Here is a 21,248-nt window from a genome sequence, read left to right as displayed (position 1 = left end):
GGTGGTGACTCATTAATGGGTTATGAGCAATTTAGTGGGTCATGACCAGGATTTTTAGAAGTCTATTTAGAAACTTTTTACTTTCACACATAACCCCTGGACATGTTTACGGGGTACAGTGTGACATTCCAATGCATGTGACCAAGGCATATGACCTCTCCAGGGTAATCTGCAAAGCCATCTGCTCAAACATCCACCATTTCTTTGTGATAGGAGCATTCCAAATCCTTTCTACTAGTTATTTTGAAATACACAATTCGTTGTCAAGCAGTTATCTTACTGTGCAGCTGTAGAACAATATACGTTACTTCTTTCTCCCACAGCTCTCATGAACCATCTCTCTATTCCCCCCTTTCCTCACTGCTCGTGGTGAACATTCTATTACATTCCATGGGACAAACTTCTTCAGCTTCCATCTATTTGAAGACGTGAAGTATTTACAGCTAAAGTCCAAGAAAAAAAAAACACAAAACACAGAATCCACATGCCAGTGGCTCACACCTGTCATCCTAGCTACTCAGGAGGCTGAGATCTGAGAATCAAAGTTCAAAGCTAGCTCAGGCAGGAAAGACTATGAGAGTCTCATCTCCGATAAATTATTAAAAGCTGGAAGTGACACTATGGTTCAAACACACACACACACACACGCCTGTGCGCATGCGCTTAGGCACAGTGCTCAGGTCCTGAGTTCAAGCCCCAGGACTGGCACCAAAACAAAAAATCCAACAGAGCAAAACAGAGTGGAACATGCAAGGGTGGCTTGCTCATTGTGAAGTTGAATATCTAGTGAATTTTATTTTTATTTTTTTTGGTGCCAGTTCTGGGGCTTGCACTCGGGGCTTAGGCATTGTCTCTTAGCTATTTAGTGTGTGTGTGTGTGTGTGTGTGTGTGTGTGTGTGTGTGTGTTTACTTGGAGATAAGAGCCTGACAGACTTTCCTACCTGGGCTGGCCTGGGATCATGATCTCATCCTTCTGAGTAGTTAGGATTACAGGCTTGAAACACCAGCTCCCAGCTTCTTGGTGAAATTTTTATGACAGTTATGTGTGTTTGTACATGCATGTATTGGTATAATAATGGAAATCTCTTTCTTAGAAACAAAAAAACCCAGAAAATAAATATGTATTTCTGTGATCTTGGGAAAGTTAACTTCTCCTTTTTATTGACTTCTCTACATAATGAGGAAGGTATTAGTTGTTTTTTTTTTTTTTTTGCCAGTCCTGGGGCTTGGACTCAGGGCCTGAGCACTGTCCCTGGCTTCTTTTTGCTCAAGGCTAGCACTCTGCCACTTGAGCCACAGTGCCACTTCTGGCCGTTTTCTGTATATGTGGTGCTGGGGAATTGAACCCAGGGCCTCATGTATATGAGGCAAGCACTCTTGCCACTAGGCCATATCCCCAGCCCCACAGGTATTTGTTTTTATCTGCTAAGATTATTATGAGGAATAAGCCAATTAATATGGGTAGAGGGACAGGCATTGGTGACTCACATCTGTAATCCTAGCTACTCAAGAGGCTGAGATCTAGAGGATCTAGGTTCAGAGCAAGCCTAGACAGAAGAGTCCATGGGACTTTATTTGCACAAATAAAAGCAGGAGCTGGAAGTATGGCTCATGTGGTAGAGTGCCAGCCAAGTAAACAAGCCCAGCCAAGTGTAAGGCCCTGAGTTCAAACCTTAGTACAGCAAGACCTCTACGCCCCTCTATTATGAAAGTTTACAATAGTTGCTGGCACATAGTTGTTACAGAACAAGTATTATGTTTTATCATTAACAAAGCATTCCAGGGGCTGACATATAGTAGGTGCTTGTCCACTATGTTTTCTCTCTCAAAATAATTACAACTGTGTACAGAAATCTTAGAACTTTATGAATAACCGCATTGGTAGCTGGAAGAGACAACAGAGGCAGGGGTGGCAAGTACTACTGGGTGCATGGGGCACAAATGGCTTCCTGAGATTGGCCTAGAGTCACTGTCTGTGTGCGTGCGTAAGTGTGTGTGCATGTGTGTGTTCCTGACTAGAGGAAACAATCTCAATCTATCGTGGATAAGAAAAAGAAGCTATCTGTCTACGAGTAAGATCTAGGGCCACTTGAAGCCATCTTTGTGGACCTGTCACCACGTCACTCGGTGCTAAGTTTATTAAGTTCTCTGTACTTCATGGAAAAAAACATAATAGTTCCTATCCCATAGGGTTGTCATGAGGATCCAGTGTTTATCAGATGCTAACTTGTCACAAGATTACGAGGAGAAAATGAGTAAAGTTCTACAGAGCTCTTAGGACAGCACCTAGTAGGAAGTGAGTGCTCAATGGTTGGCTAGTTATTACCATTATGAAAACCACAGCCATGCCCACACTCTGGGCTTGTTTTGAAACCAACAGAGTGAGTGGTGGCTTGGTTTTCTCCTCCAAACAATGTGTGCTGAGAGGATCATCTTGAGAGAGTCCACTGACAGGTCTGACAGTGCTCTCCCACTTCTAGTCTGCCAAAAAGCAGTCAACCTTTTTTTGTGTGTGTGTGTGTGGGGGGGTGATGATGCCAATCCTGAGCCTGGGTTGTCCCTTAGCTCCCCCCCCCACCCCAAGGCTAGCACTCTACCACTGAAGCCACAGCTTCACTTCAGGCTTTCTGGAGAGAAGAGTCTCATGGACTTTTCCTGTCCAGGCTGGCTTCAAATCACAGTCCTCAGATCTCAGCCTCCTGAGTAGCTAGGATTACAGACATGAGCCATCAACGACCATCAACATTTTGGTGGTTACTGTTATGCTTTGCCACCCAAAGCACTCTCACCTGTATCATTTCATGTACTTACCCAGTGTTCAAGGACATGCATTTGGCAGGGAATGTGAACCAACCCCCAGGGAGGCAAGCAAAGGTGGGAGGTGTCCCCAATTCCTCACTGCCCAGACCTTCCCCAACAACCACACAGCTTTCCTGCTTGAACCACCTGTTTCCTGCTAGACTATGAATTCCTTGAGGCAGATTTGTGTCATGTTCACCTGCTTAGACCCTCATTAAATAGGAGTGCAGGGACAGGGCCTCGTAGAGAACAATACCACTAGTGTATCAACAGTCCATAAGTGCTCGGGGTGGGGGAGTATCAGGCCATCAGAGGCCTCAGCTGAACAAGTCTATAGGGACAAGTGCAGTTTCCAGACAGAAGTGCTTTATGGGATAACTCCTTCCCCGCATCCACCCAGCCATCCATCCACTCATCCACCATCCATCCACCCATCCATCCATGCATCCACTCACCCACCCACCCATCCATCATCCATTCATTCATTCATCCATCCATTCACCCACCCACCCACTACCCATACATCCATACATCCACCCACCCACCCACTCATCTATCCACTATCCATCCATCCATCCACCCACCCACCCATCCATCATCCATCCATTCACTCATCCATTCATCCATACACCCACCCACCCAGCCAACCAACCTGCCATCCATCCATCCACCCATCCACCCACCCAGCCAGCCGAGCAACCCGGGCCGACTGGCCACTCCCTCTGCAGAGCCGAGCTTGCCCAGCGGGGGGCGCGCTCTCCCACTCTCCCCTTAGGCGGCCTGGAGGCTGCCGTGGGCTGGGTGGGAGGGGTCCCGAGGAGCAAGCGGGCTGTGAGTCAGCTGCTAAGGTATTTCTCCAGCAGCTGCTGCTCAGGCGACGATAAGCGTTTGCCAAGCCCCTTCCCGGGGGCCTGGGAGAGCAGGCACTTCCTGCAGACGGGGCTGGGGTCACTGGCTCCAGGTACTTCCCAGAGAGACCCCCACCCCCTCCTCTTCGCGCCGCCCACTCGGGAGCCTCCCAGTTGGCCCCGTTTGGGGCGCAGGCCCCCCACCCCACCTGCTAGAAGTAGCAGCCAAAGCCCATCAGGACGAAGCTTCCAGCGCAGTAGGCGCCAAGTGGAAGGGGAGGGCGGCCAAGGGGCGGCGGGGTGGGGGTGGGGGTGGGGGACACGCAGACGGTCTCTGCTCAGGGCTTCCTTGGGTGCTGGCACCCAAGGCTGCCCACCCCTGGCAGCAAGGGACTCTTAATTCTTAGCCTGCTTCCTTCAGGCATCCAGTGCCCTTAGCAGCTCAGTGATGGTCTAGAGGCCGAAGACCAGAGCAGGCTCACAACCCATGATTGGTTAGTGAGAAAAATGAGGTCCAGAGAGGGAAAGCCACCTACCTAAAGCCACACCGCATTGGTAATGTGGGGAGAGGGGTTCTCCCGGGGTGTGTTCCCTTGGTGGTTTTTACCCTATCTGCGGGGTGCCCCCTTCCCTGGAAAGCTCACGCCAGAGACTCCAGACCTCCCCAGCTTCGGCCAGGCCTCGGGTCCCTCATCCCAAACTAACACGCCTTTTGGGAGGGGAAAAGGGGCCCGCGGCCAGGAGTCCACAGACGGCCGAGGGTCGCGCGCCAACCCGCCGAGGCGGACGGATGGGGTTCCACCAGGGGTGGGCGTCCCACGGAGTGTCTTTCCAGGCACCGGGGGTGGGAAGCCCGAGAAGGAAACGTTCGGATTTGCTTCCCTCCTCATTAAAAAGACTTTTTCCTACAGTCGTGCCAGTATAAGCTCCCTGCCGGCGCCGGCTCCCCTGCGTTCTCCGGCTCGCAGACTCGTGTACCCCTTCTCCCGGCGCCCGGGCTCGGAGGCCCTCCCTGGACATCTAGGGACGCCTCGGGGCGGTGTCCGCCCCACGCCGCGCCGCGCGGCACTCCAAGGGTTAACCCGCCGCCCAGGCCCGGCCCCCCGCCGGAATCCCGCCCGCTCATTGGTGAGACCCTCGGAGCTCCTAGCCAATGGGAAGAGGCCGCGAGCCATGCCCGCGGCGGCGCGGAGGGCCGGTGGGTCAACAGGGCCCGCAGGCCGAGTGTGTGTGTGTGTGTATGTGTGTGTGTGTGTGTGCGCGTGCGTGCGTGTGTTTGTCTGGGGGGGGCTCCGTCTGTTCCCCCCCACGTCTGGGACGGAGGAGACCCTTCTCAGTAGCCCGGCCCCGCCCCCGAGGAGGAGCCAGTGCAGAAGGAGGGTCTGCCACTCCCACCCTCACTCCCCACCCCCCACCCCCAACCCCGGCTCCAGGGCCCGACTCTCCCCCGCATCCCCCAGCCCTCCAGCCACCTCTCCCCCCTTCTCCACCCCATCCTCCAGGCCTCCAACCTCCAATGCCCCATCCCCCCAGGCCTCCAGACTGTCCTCAGGGCCCCTGCCCTCCAACGCTCCATTCCCTCCCCCTTCCCCCCTCCCCGCCCTCCAGGCCTCCAGCCTCTGGCTGCTCTTCCAGCTCAGATCCTTGCTCTCTACCTCCAATAATCTTATCCCAGGGGCTCACTGGTGGGCAGGGTGGTCTCTGTTCTTGGTGGGGAAGAGGGGAGCTTGTTGGGGGGGGGCACTAATAGGGCGGGTTCTCCTCCTGGAGGCAGGGCCTTTTCCTCAGGCCCCTAGTTTCTCCACATCTGCACCCTCATCCCTAGTTCCTGTGCTTCCCTGGCTCAGGCTGGGGAAGGCAGCAAGGAGAGACTCCAGTGTGTCCACGCTGAGCTGTGGGTTAAGGGATAGTGGGAATCCCTGCAGTGGAATTCCCTCCAAGAGCATGAACTTGAGATCAGAAAAATCCTCCCACATTTTCTCCTCCTCTCCTCTGGTAGGCAGGCCACAGACACCCCCTTCCCTCAAACGCAGTGACCCGCACATTCCGGGACAGTTACTGGCCCTTGTGGTCACTAGCAAATTGCCCCCATGTCAGGCTGAAGGGCCACCAGTGTTAGTCACTGGTGTGTGTGTGTGTGTGTGTGTGTGTGTGTGTGTGTGTGTGTGGTTGCAGTGAATCAGGGAGGGGGAAGGAGGTCCCAGCTGTTAGCAGACCCACCTTCTAGGTATTTGAGGGAGGCTTGTCCTGACCCACCCAGTATTTGTCTTCCTAGAGCTGGACTCAGGTTGCCTTTAGCCAGAAAGTTTACTGGACTCAGACTCAGGCCCTAGTTCAAGACTCAGCTGTGCATGTGCAGTTGCTGCCCCTCTCTGGACCCCAAAGCCCTCATAGGTTACAGTGTGTCCCCAATGATGCCAGGCAGCAGGGCAGGGTGGAGTCCATTGAGAGCAGAAAAGAGCTTTGTGGCCTCTCTGGCCTGGAGGGCAGGAAGTCAGCCATCCCGGCAGGGCATGGAGAGGGCTTGGGGCTGGGGCTGTGTGCTATTCCAATCTCCAACCTCACTCTCATCTCCATTTCTTGCAGGCCCAGAGAAGGTGGCAGCTGAGGGGTCATAGTATCCCCCTACAGGAACTATTAACCATGTGACCTGAGTCCAGGTAAGCAGAAATGTGTGTGTGTGTGTATGTGTATACATGTTCATTTGTGGGCACATGCTACATAGATCTGGGCTGGGAGCATTTTCTGCATAGAAATTCTCCCTTCAGTAACACAACACACACAGTTTCTTCCACAGACACTATCACACATACACACCTTCACAAGTTCATATGGGGGACACTGTAAGGCATGGACACAAGTCTGACAAGGACAGACATCAACTCAGTTATGCACATGCATGGCTTACAGTTAAGACGCCAGTTGAACATGTGAGAGCCCTGGGTTCTATCTGAGCACTGCAAAAACTAAACACAGAAAACACCTACATTCACACACGTGTGCAGCCACTCCAGATGTAAGCTGCCCCCCCCCCACTGGCGCGGTCATGGCCAGTTTCACACAAGTGCATGCAATGTCTCTCACACAATTCCAGACCTGGCTGTAACTAGCCTTGGGCTTGAGAGGGCTGAATTGTGGGAGCCCCAGCAAAGGAGATATGGGAGCCCCAGGCAAGCCTGAGGCTGAGTCACTGACAGCTGGCACTGGAGGAAGGGTCATTGTGAGGAATGAGGTTTTGTGTGTGTGTCAATATGTGGTGGGAAAAAGGAAAGGTGCATGCACATGCACACATGTATACCCTGCCTTGCAGGGCACATCTGTGCAGAGCAGGCTCTGTGCTGGCTGTGTTTGCCCTGGATGTCTAGTCCTCTAGTTTCCCTTCCTGACACTAGTCACCCTACCCTGGCCAGTCTACAAGTCCCTCCGGCTCCGGCCAACTCCTGGCATCTTGTGAGCAGGCGGCCCCTGTGCTATGGCCCAACCCTGTGGTCCTTGCCAGGCACTGTCTGGGCAGAAGGAAGCAATGGCAGTGAGGGCCTCCACCCAAGGCTGGGATTAGCTATGACTGGCATCATCAAGGACACAGCAGCCTATGGTCGGGCTGTCGGTCCATATGTGGTGCCCAGAAGATCCCTGAGGGATAACTCAGGACACTGGAAACCAGGTGCCAGGGCTGGCGCTTGGACCTCCAGAGAATAAGGGCAAGCAATCACATTTCATTTATCCATCACTCATACATTCATTTGGCATTTATAAGCACCTACCAGGTGCCCAGCTCTGCAGATTCACAGATGATCAGGCCTCAGTCCTGTCCTCTAAAGACTTTATGACTCATGGTGTTCCCCATTTACGGAGGTAGATCCACATCTTCAAGCCTATTCTTTCTCCAGAGTTGCATTTAGAATGATCTTCTAGGGGCTGGGGATTTGGCCTAGTGGCAAGAGTTCTTGCCTCGTATACATGAGGCCCTGGGTTCAATTCCCCAGCACCACATATACAGAAAATGGCCAGAGTGGCGCTGTGGCTCAAGTGGCAGAGTGCTAGCCTTGAGCAAAAAAAAAAAAAAAAAAAGAAGAAGAAGCCAGGGACAGTGCTCAGGCCCTGAGTCCAAGCCCCAGAACTGGCAAAAAAAAAAAAAAAAAAAGAATGATCTTCTAAAACTCCTAAGGACTATGTCATTCCTCTGCTTAATATCCATCTGACTCCTGACTGCCTATAGAAGAGTACAAGTTTCTTAGGGTAGCTTGAAATGAGCCACTCACATTGCCTCTGTCCTTCAACATATCCAATCCTTAATATATCTAGAATGCTAGAGTGGTCTCAGCTGTTTGCTGACTGGGTGGATGGATAGATGGACAGAAGGAAGGAAAAAAGGAAGGAAGGAAGGAGAGAAGGGAGGGAGGGAGGAGGAATGAATAAAGGAAGGAATGTGTCAGTGAGCTAACAATGGACTAAGCCCTTTGCTCCCATAGCAGAGCCTCTGGGATTGACAGTCCTAAATTCTGCACTGATGCCATCCTGCTCTGATGCCAGTTTCCATTGCCTGGACTCTTCCCTCATCTCCTCCCTTGGGCTGCACGTACTCATTCCCCCAGTTCTTTTTTGTTTTCAGCCTCAGTGGAACTGGTTCCCTAGGAAGAACAGAGCCCACTCGGTGTTGGAGGAGCTGCTCCCAGGCACCGGTGAGGCCTAAGGGTATAAACAGGGCCCCCTGGCCAGCCAGCCGGAGCTGCTCCCATCGCCCTGGCCAGCTGGAAGACCTTCCTTGGCTGGAACCTCCAGCCCAGAGCTCGCCAGAATTCCCTCTCCTCGGCACATTCAGCATTGGGCCTCTGGCTTCCTCATGGTCACAGCCTGTCTGAGTTGTCCTCAGGTTTTATTTTTGGAAGAAGTAGTATTCTCTCTCCTTATTTACTCCTTCCTTCATGGAAGGTGTGGGGCCCCTGGGCTCAGCTGGGGATCAGGTGGTGACGCCAGTCCCTGGGGTCTGGACTTCTAGGAGCCTCCTAGGGAAGGGGGGGGGGGGGCTCCCAAGACTCCTGCCTCCTTCCCCCACCCAGTGTGTGACTAATGCTAGTCCTTCTTGAAGAGCCACATGGATAGCCAAAAGAAAAGAAGATCCCAATGTGACAGCACCATTAAGTCCACCTCCCTAATTGCACAGGCCAATTTGTAATTCTGTGGTAAGGATCAAGGGTGGCAGACATACCCACTTCTAGCTTGGCTCCGCTGTGTGCTGTGAGCCTGGGCCAGTGCCTTAACCTCTCTGAACCTGAGTCTCAACTAAATGGGGTGGGGGGGGGGAAACTTGGATCTATCCCACCAGATTGCTAGGAGGATTAAATGTGAGAACACATGTTAAATGCCTTAAACAATATACTGTACACAGAGAAAAGACTCTTGGCTCAAGGTCTGTTGTATTCTTATGACCACAGCTGGTTGAGGGCCAGGGAGGGGAGTGGACTCGCTCAGGATAATATAGCCAAGTGAAGTAGCCCCCTCCCAGTTATTCATTTGTCTCCATCTCCCTTCCTGGAAGAAGGGGAGGGCTGGCATGAGCCCATGGAAGAATTTTCTTGAGTCAGTCAGAGGGTCAAGTCCCTGGTCTTCCATGCTGGCTGATGCCCTGGCTTATGTCACCTCTGGGGCAGTGCTTCCTCCATGGCTCCAGGGCCTCTCTTGCTCAGGGAGGATGAGCCCCTAGGTGCACCCCAGGCCCGTGGGGCTCTTGAGAGCAGGCAGGGAGCTGAGGCCTAACTGACATCACAGAGTGAAGAAGCTGGAGCCGCAGCCCTGCGGGCCAGCTGGGGCCCTTCCAGCCCGGCCAGATGTCTCAGGAATGTGCTGAGCTGGGAGCTACCTCGAAGCTTCCCCTCACCCTGCATCTGCTGGCTCAGGCTGGGCCTCCGCCCCTCCCCTCTGCCCTGACTTTCTCATCTCTCCAGGGAACGCGGGGTGTCCACGGTCCCTCTGGTCCCTTTGCAACAGCCCAGCCCCCCCCCCCACCGGCATCTGAAGGGGTTGTCAAGGGCAAGAATGCTTCTGTGTGCAGACCCCATGGGCTGAGCTGACCCTGTGAGGTGGAGAGTGATAGGGAGCTGAGAGAACAGGGAGGGGAGAGTTCCAACGAGACAGAACATGCCAGATCCCAAATGTGGGATTGATTTGCAGCCCTGGAGAGAAAGGGTGACAGCTCTGGAGCGGCAGAGGGCAAGCTGGGCCTCCTTTGGGTTGTGAAGGGGTCTCTGGGCATCTCGTGCCAGTGGTGAGATGGGAGAGCTGGGTTTGGCTTGGGTTCGGGCAGCGGGGTTAAGAGGGACATCTCTGCCTCGTAGTGGAGGGTCCTGAGGTATTAGAGGGGGCGAGGAGCCACATTAGGGCCTGGGGTCATGGCTCAGGAGAGACTGGAACCCTAAAGAGGGACAGTTGGTGATCCTTCAAGGACAGACTTGCCAGCCTTGCCCTGGATGCTAAGGTGAAGGGGAAAAAGGGAACTGGTGCTCATGGTCCAAGTCAGAGCCATCTGGGGTGTCGGGCTGCCCAGGGCTCTGGGAAAACATGCAAATCTGTCTCCCCTCAATATCCAGATGATGGACAGCTGAGATGCCCCTAATGAACACTCTGCTTCCTGGCACCGAGATAGCTCAGAGGAGCTAGGGACCACCACCATGTCTAAACACCCCTCCCCCCAAACTAATATTGTCTCCCTTTTACCTCCTGAAAAAACTCCCAGCTCCCACCTTGCCAGCATGGTATTCAAGACGTGTACGAGCATAGATCCCAACTTAGCACTACAGCTGGACAGACCTTCATCTTCCCCCTCCTTCAGCCCAACTGGATCACCCACTCCAGCTTCTTAAACCATCTGGGAGCAAGGCCACCACAGGGCCTTTGCTTATGCCCTGTGCCTGCACTGCCTTTGTCCCTTAGTTCCTCATCCCCACTCCTCCCATCCTCTAGGGCTCAACTCAGCATGCTGCTGCTGCCATGCTGCCCTATTCAGCCAGATCAAAGAGTCTGTGCCCTACCAGCCCAGCACTTGTGGACTGCTGGGTCACTGGTTAATGCCATGTCTTGAACACTATGCACTAAACAGAGGGATCCGGGAGGAATTTTATCCTTGAACCCTCTGTGGGTCCTCACAGTCCAGCCATCGTAGCTCACATCTGTAATTCCAGCTACTTGGTAGGTGGTGTTTAGCAGGATTTCAGCTAGAGGCTAAGCCTAGGCCAAAAAGTTCACGAGACCCCCCCCATCTCAACCAATAAGCTAGTCATGGTGAGGTACACCTGTGATCTCAACTTATGTGAGGCTATAGGTAGGAGAATCTAAGTTCTAGGCTAGCCTCTGGAAGAGAGAAAGAGAGAGAGAGACCGTGCTTGAAAAATAACTAAAGCACCAGGTACTGGTGGTTTACACCTATAATCCCAGGTGTTCAGAAGGCTGAGATGCAGGCAGAAAAGTCTGAAAGATCCCATCTCCAAAGTAACCAGCAAAAAGCATGGCTAGAGGCATGGTTGAACTGGTGGAGACAAGCTGAACAAAACAAGCATGAAGCCCTAAGTTCAAGCCTCGACACCGCCAAAACAAAACAAAAGCTAAACAAAAAGTCTAAGGGAAGGGGGCATGGCTCAAGAGGTAGAACCAACACCTGCCAAGCATGTACAAGCCCTGAGTTCAAATCCCAGTACCACCCCTACCCACGCCCCCCCAAAAGAAAAGGTGTATGTGCTAGGCCCTGCTCTAGTTCCTTGCATGCTGGATCTCATTAAAGCAGGGTACTTCTTGGGCCCTGGCTGTATGGATCAGGAAGTGGCAGCATAGACAGGTGAAGCAGGATGCCAGCTCATGCCCTGAGAGAGGGGTCAAGGCACATTTGAACTCAGGACTGCGGAGTCTGTGTTCCTGAGCACCCATGATGACGCTGCCCCTTCCCAGCACCTATGCAGAACCTCCGACAGGGCCAGGTGCAAGATAGAGGTCTCTATTCAGTGCCACACCCAGGATCCTCTGGCCCTCCCTTTCCTAACACTGAAAGACAGGTTTTTGTTTGTTTGTTGTTTGTTTTTGGCTTCACCTAAATTAGAATGGTCTTCCACCTCAGAAGACATGAGATGGATGGAAAAGCAAGATCCCGTGCTCCAGCTCAGCCCAGGGCTTCCTTTTAGGGAAGGACAGGAATGAGAATAAAAACAGCCGCAGTTTCACTGACTTTCCTACTGTTAGCATGAAGAACTGGATGCCTGACACGGGCCGGGCACCTGCCATGGCTCACACAGATGGCGGGTGGGGAGAAGGGCGCTTTGTCCTGGGCCTAGCTCAGAAGTGGCTCCGGCCTTCCTCAGGACTTGCCCAGCTCTCTGCTAGGAGGCTCAGGTTGGGCCTGGAAGTGGGTACCTCGTCTCAGTATTTTCCCAGTCCAAATCTGCTGCAGGGTGGGTGGGTTTAAGTGCTACCTCTCTAGATACTCAGAGATGGCTCTGTTTCTTAAGCTGGTTAGCAAATCCTGAGATACCTACTTTATTGTACTTTTGACATCATTGATATGTATTATATACTTAGCATTTCATAATATGAGTTTTTGTTTGTTTGTTTTTTATGTGTATGCCAGTAGAAGCTAGGTTGAGACTTAGAGTTTCATCTTCTTGTTATTTAGCTTATTTGCTCATGTCTGGTGCTCTACCATTTGAGACATACCTCCAGTTCCCTTGGTATTTCATAACAGAGAAAGTCATCATGATAAAGTGAAAGGCAAAGGAGGAGCTTAGGTTAATTTCAGTGAATGAACAAACAACTGAATTCAGAAGTGAATTAATACAATATGCTTTTTGTTTGTTGTGGGTTCTTTTGTTTTGTTTTTGGCCAGTTGTGGGTCTTGAACTCAGACTGAGCAATGTCCTTGAGCTCTACCATTCTGAGCCACAGTGCTACTTCTGGTTTTCTGGTGATTAATTGGAGATAAGAGTTTCATGGGGACTTTCTTGCCCAGGCTGGCTTTGAAGCTCAGTCCTCAGATCTCAGCCTTCTGAGTAGCTAGGATTATAGGTACCAGCACCTGGCATTAAAACAATTATTTATTTTTAATTAAGTTATTTATTTTGAGCATACTTTCTATACTTTTTTTTGCCAGTCCTGGGGCTTGGACTCAGGGCCTGAGCACTGTCCCTGGCTTCTTTTTGCTCAAGGCTAGCACTCTGCCATTTGAGCCACAGCGCCACTTCTGGCCATTTTCTGTATATATGGTGCTGGGGAATCGAACCCAGGGCCTCATGTATATGAGGCAGGCACTCTTGCCACTAGGCCATATCCCCAGCCCACTATACTTTTTTTGGGGTGTGGATTCTGCTTGAACTCAGGGTCTGGGCACTGTCACTGAGCTTTTTCACTCAAGGCTGGCGCTCTACCACTTGAGCCATAACTCTATTTCTAGCCTTTTTGGTGGTGAATTAAGAGATAAGGGTCTCACAAACTTTCCTGCCTGGGCCGGGCATCTGAGATCTTCAGATCTCAATTTCTTGAGTAGATAGGATTATAGGTATGAACCACTAGTGACCAGCCATTATCCATACTTCAGTCCACCCATTTTTCTATTCTTTCTTTCATTGTCCCCAACCCACTTAACCTTCTACTCATCTTTCCTTCCACCTATCCATTCATCCATCCCCTAGAAGAAGGAAACAAACCTGGCTTTCTAGCCACTCTCATTGAATGAGAGAAAGAGGGGAGAAACAGTACTGACACTATTGGGGGGCACCATGATGGAGCAGACCATGGGGATCCTGAGCCAATCAGAGGTCACAGAAAGTTTCTCTGAGGTGACTTCAGTGGCCAACATGCCTCAGCAAACAGGGCTGGTGTGCATGTAGTCCCTGCTGATGTGAGATGTGCCAGTGGACTTGGGAAGGAGAGACGCATCTAAAAGCTGGTTCCCTCCACTTCTGTTCTGGTTTGAGCTTTACCATTTTCAGCAGAGCAGTGTGGGATTCTGGGTATCCGAGGGCCTTGCTTATATTGGCCATACCTATCCTCAGGGCACCTGGATGCCCAGAGCCTGAGCCCCTAGACAGGCTCCCAGAGCCCCTCCCCTTGTCTCATGCTCACCCCATAGTTGAGCTCCAGCCCTTCAGGGAACTTGTACCTTTGTTCTCTGTCTTAGTAGCAAGGCCCTCCTGGAGTATCTTCCTCCAGGACCTGGCTTGCCCTTGACCCTCCCTCAAGAAACCAACTCCAGATGCTAGAGAACAGACTGTTCTTCTGGAAGTCCCTGTGCTGGGGTGGGGATGGGGGCAGGATGGAGGAGGTTGATTTGGGTGGAGCATGGCTCTGGCTGGAGTGCTATGTAACCCCCCACCCCCAGCAGGCCAGGGAAAACCAGAGTCTGTGGTGGGTCGCTTGACCAGGACTGGGGCAAGATGGAGGTAGGAAAGTCTGCTTCAGGTGAAGTGGAAGGGGAGGCCAGAGCTCAGACCTCTGACACAGCAGATACATCAGAAGTACCGATTTCCTTGGAAAGCCAAAGACCTGGATCCCTGCAGCTTGGACTTGCCACATCCTCAACAAGGTCACCTTGACTGTAGAGTATGAAGGGCAGTGAAGGCAGAAGAGGGCCCTTCCCCCCAGCTCTCCAAGGACCCAGCTCTCGTGCTGCTTCCTTGGCCCATGGCCCTTGGCCCAGAAACCATTTCAGCCATCACTGTGGGGCTGACACATCTGGGCCGGGAGATGTGGTCTGACCTAACAGCTGGACAGCAGAAGCCACTCCCACCCTTCCCCTTCCAAAAGAATAACACAAATGAAAGTGCCAAAGGAGTGACATGGGCCCTTCAGGCCCTCGAGGAGAGCTGGGAGGCAGCACTCAGGCTGTGTGTGCCTCGGTGGCTGGCTTTGGAGGGAGACAGACCTGCCCCCTCATGAGCTCCCCTCTACCTGCAGTGCCCCGTCCACTAGTCAAGGTGGTTTCCCTTGCTTGCCCTGTGACCTCAGACACATTCTCTTCCCCTTTCCAGGCCTTTGTTTCCTCATTGCTACACTAGACTAAGGGTTCCTCGAAACCAGAGAGCACTCATTATTTTTTGGCTATTCTCAAGCTGGGTCCTCGGAGCTATTTGTTTAGTCAGTGGATGGGCAGATGGAAAGATGGATGAGCAGATGGATGGCTCTTGCAAAGATGCCCCTCTGGTACCCTGTTTTTGAAGGAATAGGTATGTGTTTTCATGAACGAGGGAGGGTCTTCCTCCAGAGAAGGGGGCCTCACAATGGCAAGAAGAGCAGACAGAACTTCTGTGGGACCCCCATCCCTGGACCCTGAGGACCCCAGGGCCTGTGTGTGTGTGTGTGTGTGTGTGTGTGTTGGTCTTGGGGCTTAAACTCAGGGCCTAGGTGCTGTCCCTAAGCTTTTTTCACTCAGGGAAAGTGCTCTACTACTTGAGCTGCTGTGGCTGCACTTCTAGCTTTTGGGTGGTTAATTGGAGATGGGTCTCACAGACTTTCCTGCCCAGGCTGGCTTTGAACCGTGATCCTCAAAGAACAGCCTCCAGAGTAGCTAGGATTACAGGCCTGAGCCACCAGCACCCAGTGTCAAAGCATTTTATTTTTTTAGTACTGGAGTTTGAACTCAGGGTCTTGTGCTTGCTTGCTAAGCAAGTGCTCTATCATGGGACCCATACTGCAGACTCTTTTTTTTTTTTTTTTAATGCTTTAATTATTCTACCAGCTAGAGTCTCACCTATACCTCTCATGCAATCTCGATGACAGATGTGTGCCACCACACCTGGCTTACTTGTTGAGATGGGGTCTTGCTAACTTTTTGCCTAGCTGACCTTGAACCAAGCTTGATCTTCTTGAGTCGCAGGGATTACAGGCATCCTACATCATGCTCAGATGGCAGAACACTTCCTGAGCCTTGGGTATGTTTTGGTTTTGTTATTAAAAAAATACTTTTCACTTCCCTTCTAGGGACTATGCAGTTAAAGTAAAATTCTCTACAAATATAACTACTTAAACTTCCACAGAAGAGCGAAACTGGGCAAACTGCTTGTCTCTGTTGGGCTGGGACAGCAGCAGCTGCCTGCACAGCTGTGTGGCTCTCAGTTTGGCCTGTGAAACTTAAGCACCTAATCTTTACTTCTGTGCATTTAGGAACAACAGTGTAGAACACCTGAAATGTACTGCTTTTCACTGACCCCATGAAAACAGAACTCCATAATTTGGAAACTGTAGACTTGCCTTATTGCATTATGGTAGAGTTTTGCTCTATCCAGCACCTATTTTGTGACATGATATATGTTAAGATTATGGCAATGTACAAAACTGAGATGGTCTCAGCTTTAATGGAACTTTCTCACAAAGGAAGTAGATTTCTTTTTTTTTTTTTTTAAAGCCAGGGGCTGGGAATATGGCCTACTGGTAGGATGCTTGCCTAGCATGCATGAAACCCTGGGCTCGATTCCTCAGCACCACATAAACAGAAAGATCCAGAAGTGGCGCTGTGGCTCAAGTGGTAGAATGCTAGCAGCCTTGAGCAAAAAGAAGCCAGGGACGATAAGTCCCACTTTAGGTGATTGGGAAGGGTTCTCCATACAGATGGCATCTGAATTGAGAGCCAGGAATCTGAGATGGAGAGAGCTAGAGGGAAAAACGTTTCAAATGGTAAGAACAGCACGTGCAAAGGCCGGGGGGGGGGGGCAGGACTGGAGAAGGCTTGGTTTAAGCTGGATAGGTATAGGTTCAATAGTCCTAGAGCAATCCAAAGAAAAGGAAACTGAGGAGGATGGAATCTCCAGGGTTAAGCTCCAGGGTAAAGGCTAAGCCACAAGCCCTAATCTCCTATACGTCAGCTAGCTCTAGATTGTCCCAGACTCATGGCTGCAGGGACCTGTGCCTCCGGACGGGGATGGCTCAATGTGTCGGAAGCCGTGGAAACCTCCCGGATCCGAGAGGCAGTGTGGACTGCAGGACCCTAATGGTTGGAATAGTTAGGTGGGCCTCAGAACCCTTTGCTGGCTCCAAAATTTCATTCATCCATTTATCAGTGCTTGATTGAAGGAGAGAGAGGAAAGAGGGAGAAGGAAGAGAAGAGGGAAGAGAGAGGGAGACCAGAGGAAGCCCCTGCCTTCAGGAGCTCATTCCCTCAACAGCAGAAACACAAGGAAACAAAACCCTGTTCAGGGCTGGGGATATAGCCTAGTGGCAAGAGTCCCTGCCTCGGATACACGAGGCCCTAGGTTCGATTCCCCAGCACCACATATACAGAAAACGGCCAGAAGCGGCGCTGTGGCTCAAGTGGCGGAGTGCTAGCCTTGAGCGGGAAGAAGCCAGGGACAGTGCTCAGGCCCTGAGTCCAAGGCCCAGGACTGGCCAAAAAAAAAAACCCTGTTCAGAATTCCATGTTTTGATGTAGGAGTTAAGTGTCTGGGGAACTGTCCTTTTGAATAGGAGCTCTGAGACATGGGGCATGAGCTCTATTCATGTTTTTCTTCATTCTTTTCTAGTGGATTCTTCTCAGCACTGGGCCCTTCTGTCCTCTTTCCTGTTGGTGAGAGTTTGAACACACACACACTCACACGCGTGCGAACACACCTCCCTTGTGGAAGGCTGTAAAAGGCCCACCCACACAGGCATATCCAAGCATACATGCTTCTCTAATCTCTCTAAATCCTTCAAAGGCTGGGGGTGGGGGGGGTCACTCTCTGCTCCCCCAGTTAGCAGGAGCATCCAGGCTGGGGATCTGGGAGCTTGAGTCAGCCTTAGCCCCCCCCCCCCACACCCCACTGGTCCCTGAGTCCCAGCTGCTGGGAGGGGAATGGGTGCTGCTGGGCAAACATCCTTGCGGCTTCCTGCTGCTCCCCTCTGAGACAACAGAACTCTTCCCCTTCTTCCTCCTCTCTCCCCCACTCCCCTCCCTCCCTTCCAGCTGGGGCTGCTCTACAATCCCCAACCAGTACCTTCTCCTCAGGCAGAGGATGCACAAGAGGAGGTAAGATAGAAGACCTCATGTCCATTTCCAGAGCCTTCACCTTCTCTGGCTCTGACCCTTTGTCCCAGCACAATGAGCCCAGATCTTCTCTTGCTGGTTCAGCCACAGGGCACAGGGGAAGAGGCTTCAGGACAGGGACGGTGGGAGCATGGGGCTGGGCAGGGGAAAGGCCTCCACATCTGGCAGGAAGGGCAGCCCCCTTTGGAGGATGTCTCAGAATCACACATCCAGCACCCAGAAAATGAAGTCTCCACATAGCAGAAAGGCAAGCTCAGGGCCACCTGCACACACACCTGTGTGACTTCCTGTCCAAGGGAGCACATCTTTCTTTCAGAGCTGCATTCAAACTTTTACGTTTTGAGTTTTGCTTTCAGCACAGCAAGGCACACTGAGTTTCCATAGGACTTTATGGCCTGCATGGCGTCGGGGAGGGGGGTTAGGAAGTGCTCTGTACACCCACCCTTCCTCACTCCGTGATATATCCCTGCTGGAAGGGACCTCACACACAGGGAAATGGAAAACCCAGAGAAGGAATGGCACTTGCTCAAGGTAACCCAGCAGTTTCTGGCTGCTTGGGTTTTCACTGCCACCCCATCCAGAGTCTGGGACAGGTGAGCTATGGTTTCTGATAAACTGGGACTCATATTTACAGTCATCTTTACATTTCTCAGTTTTCTCATGAGTCTCCACAATAATGCTAAAATGGAAAGGCCCTGTTCTGTCAAGGAAGCCAAGGTCTGAAGAAAAGTCACTTGTCTCAAATGCCCACTTGGTTGGTGGCACATGCGTAGACAGAAGTCTTACATGTCCCAATTCCCAGCCCAAGAGAGCTTTCTGTCTCCGTAGACACCCTTTCCTGTCCTCCAAACAGAGCCCCTTGTCCGGAGAGCAACATACCCTAGTGGAGCTTTCCCTCCCCACTGTGGCCCAGTGCCGGCCCCCACTGCTGATCAGGGCTCCTTTCCTGCACTGGACCAAGGCCCAGAGGAACAGCTGGGGATGAAGGGCAGGCAGGAAGCGTTCATTCAGAAGAAAGCTGGGCTGAGAGCTGCCAGTGGCTGAGGGAAGGCACAGGGATCAGAATCTTTTACCAGCTCTGAGAGGGGAGTGGGAGTCTCCTGAGCTTCATTCCCAGAAGCAGTGCTAGATGCATCTGTGAAAAAAACTCCATCCATCCTTTCCCCCATTTGACAGACAAAGAAACTGAGCCTGGGTAGGAAGCTGGAAGTATAACCCAAGTTCCCAGGCAAAGCAGAGGCAGGGCTAGCAGCAGGACTCCTCTCTGTTCCTGTCTCCCAATCCCCTGGGCCTGTCTGTCTGGGGGAGGGGCCTTCCTCAAAGAGCAGGCGACCGTGGTGTGCTGTGTGAGGGAGAATGGGGAGACTCACACTCCAGGCCTCCCTGCCTCATCAGGCTCCTGGCCAGTCTAGCCACTTGGGGCAGTTAAAGTGGAACCAGGGCACAGGAGTCCTCCAGGACTTGGCTCTTGCCTGGCTAAGTTTGTCTAGGTCCCCGGAGAAAAAGGCCAGGCAGGTGAAGATCCTCTTGTGCTGACCACGGTGTGGGCACGCGTGTGCATGTGTGCACATGTGTATGCACAACGGTGGTGCATCGCATGAGGGCTCCCATTAGACTTCGCCAAGCAGTCCATGTTCCTGCCCCCTCCCCGCCACAGGTCCTTTAGAACCCAAATATTTCCTCCTGTAGGGAGCCCCTCCCCTATCTGGGCCTTTGAGCTGAGCCTGAGGAGGGAGGGAAGGAGGAAGGAAATTAGACAAAGCCACGTTTCGTTGGGACGGGAGGGGAAGAGAGAAAGACAGCCACGAAACTACGGGGGAGACAGCAGACATGGAGCCGAAGACCTGAGATCGAGACCCAGGCAGGCTGCGAGGCAACCCCGACAGGCACCGACGGGGAGCAAGGCCCCGCCTCGCGCCGGAGCGACCATGCAGGGCGCCCCCATCCCCGGACCCCGTCTCCAGCCCCTCCCCGGGGTCTCGGGCCTGCTCCCCGGGTGGCTCTGACCCCCGAGCCGCGTCGGCTTCAGGCCCTCCGAGCGCGCCCCCGGGCGCCCCCACGTGGAGATCCAGCCCTGGGGCCGCCGAGGCCCTCAGGGCACGAGGGGAAGGGCGCCCCCACTTTGCGGCCGGGGTGGGTGAAGGGCGCTAGGAGCCGCGGCTGGGAAGGGGGCCGGAGCCCATCGTCCAGGCTCCGGCCGCCCCGACGCCGGGACGCCCCCTCTTCCTGGAGATTCCCCCGGAGCGGCGCGCACCGGCGCCAGCTGCGCAGCTCGGATGCCGGCTCCGGGCTTGCGGGGGCGCGGATGGGGGAGTGTCGAGGACCAGGTCACCCAGACCTCCGAGCTTCCATCACGGGGCCCTCGGGGAGACCCCGCGCCGAGCACCCGCACGACTCCTGCCCAAATGCAGGGCAGGCGGGTCTTGGGGGGGCGGGGAGCAAAGAGGGGCGCCGAGCTGTGCAGCGGGGAGGAAGCCCCTTCCTCTTACCGCATTGTTGAGGAAATCCGACTCGTTCAGGTCCCCCAAGTCCAGGAAGCTGGACCCGGGGAACAGCCTGTCGGCTGGGAAGGGGTCCAGGACCGCGTCCATCGCGGCGGGCTTCGGGGATCCCCTTCTGCCGGCTGGGCTTCGCTCACTCCAGGACGGCCGCGAGCCCAGCACGGAGCTCCGGCCCGAGCGCGGCGGCGGGCGGGCGCGCGGGCGGCGGGGGGCCGGTCCCAGGCGGGCCCCGAGGGAGGGGCGAGCGGAGGCGGCGCGGCCCGGGGTCCGGGGGCGCGGCCCAGGGTCGGGGGGCGCGGCCGGGGGGCCTTAGCGCAGCGGTACCGTGCGAGCTGGGCTCGGGGGCCCCGGGCGCACGGTGGGCATTTAGCCGACTCCTCCTCCGGCTCCTCCCGGGGCGCAGCTGGCTTCCATGGGGAGCCCGTGGGTGGGGCCGAGGCTTTGAGGGGGCCCCCCGGGCCGGGTGGGAGCCGGGGGCGGGGGAGCTGAGCGCTCCCCCGAGACTGGGTGGCTGCCGGCCGCTCGGCGCTCTCCGAGTCCCCCTCGGCACCGCTTCTGTCACTTGGCCGTCTGCGGAACCGGGAACCCCAGGCTGGGAAGCCCGGCAGGGAGGGCCACGCCCCCACATCAATATTCACGAACTCATTAATGAGAAGAAGGTGTGGCTCGGGACCGCCCCTCCTCTTTTAAAGAGACATCCGCCAACTGGTCTTCCTTGGTTAGTCTGTTCTCAGAACCCCCAAGGAAGGGTCTTAACCTGGAACCTCTGTGTCTAGTGGTGAAGGTTTCACCATTTGACCAGGCGATCCCATGGCTTGATGAGGAGGGAGCTGAGTTCCTTCCATTTTTCCAGGTTTATGCCAAAATCCTGAACTGCTTAAGGAAGTCTAAAGCCAGGGAGTCAATTTCTCAAGCTCTTCAACAGATCAACAGGACATAGTTTTGAGCTTCTAGAGGGTTTTCTGGCAGCATTCAGCTCCCAAGTTTCCTCCTCCAGGAAACCTTCCCTGAAGCTCCAGACGGTAGCAGTGAGCACACCTGCACACTCACAGGATGTGTGTGCATTCCCACAGTTTCCAGTCTCAGGTGCTACATACAGTCTTGGT

The 21,248-nt window shown here is 53.5% G+C and overlaps 1 protein-coding gene across 2 annotated transcripts in view; it reads right to left on the bottom strand.

Annotated features, from left to right (window-relative positions):
* Positions 1-20,712, bottom strand: part of Creb3l1 (cAMP responsive element binding protein 3 like 1) — a 38,871-nt gene extending 18,159 nt beyond the window's left edge. For both annotated transcript variants that reach the window (XM_048360886.1, XM_048360887.1), the window contains exon 1: positions 20,131-20,712. In XM_048360886.1, coding sequence (XP_048216843.1) covers positions 20,131-20,232 — 102 coding nt within the window. In that variant the 5' untranslated portion in view covers positions 20,233-20,712. The remainder of the gene's footprint in view (positions 1-20,130) is intronic.
* Positions 20,713-21,248: the final 536 nt, after the last annotated feature.

The sequence above is a fragment of the Perognathus longimembris genome, chromosome 13, assembly GCF_023159225.1.
Source record: "Perognathus longimembris pacificus isolate PPM17 chromosome 13, ASM2315922v1, whole genome shotgun sequence".
Taxonomy (NCBI): Eukaryota; Metazoa; Chordata; class Mammalia; order Rodentia; family Heteromyidae; genus Perognathus; species Perognathus longimembris.
The sequence above is the reverse complement of the archived record's forward strand: the minus strand, read 5'-3'. Positions and strand labels throughout refer to the sequence as shown.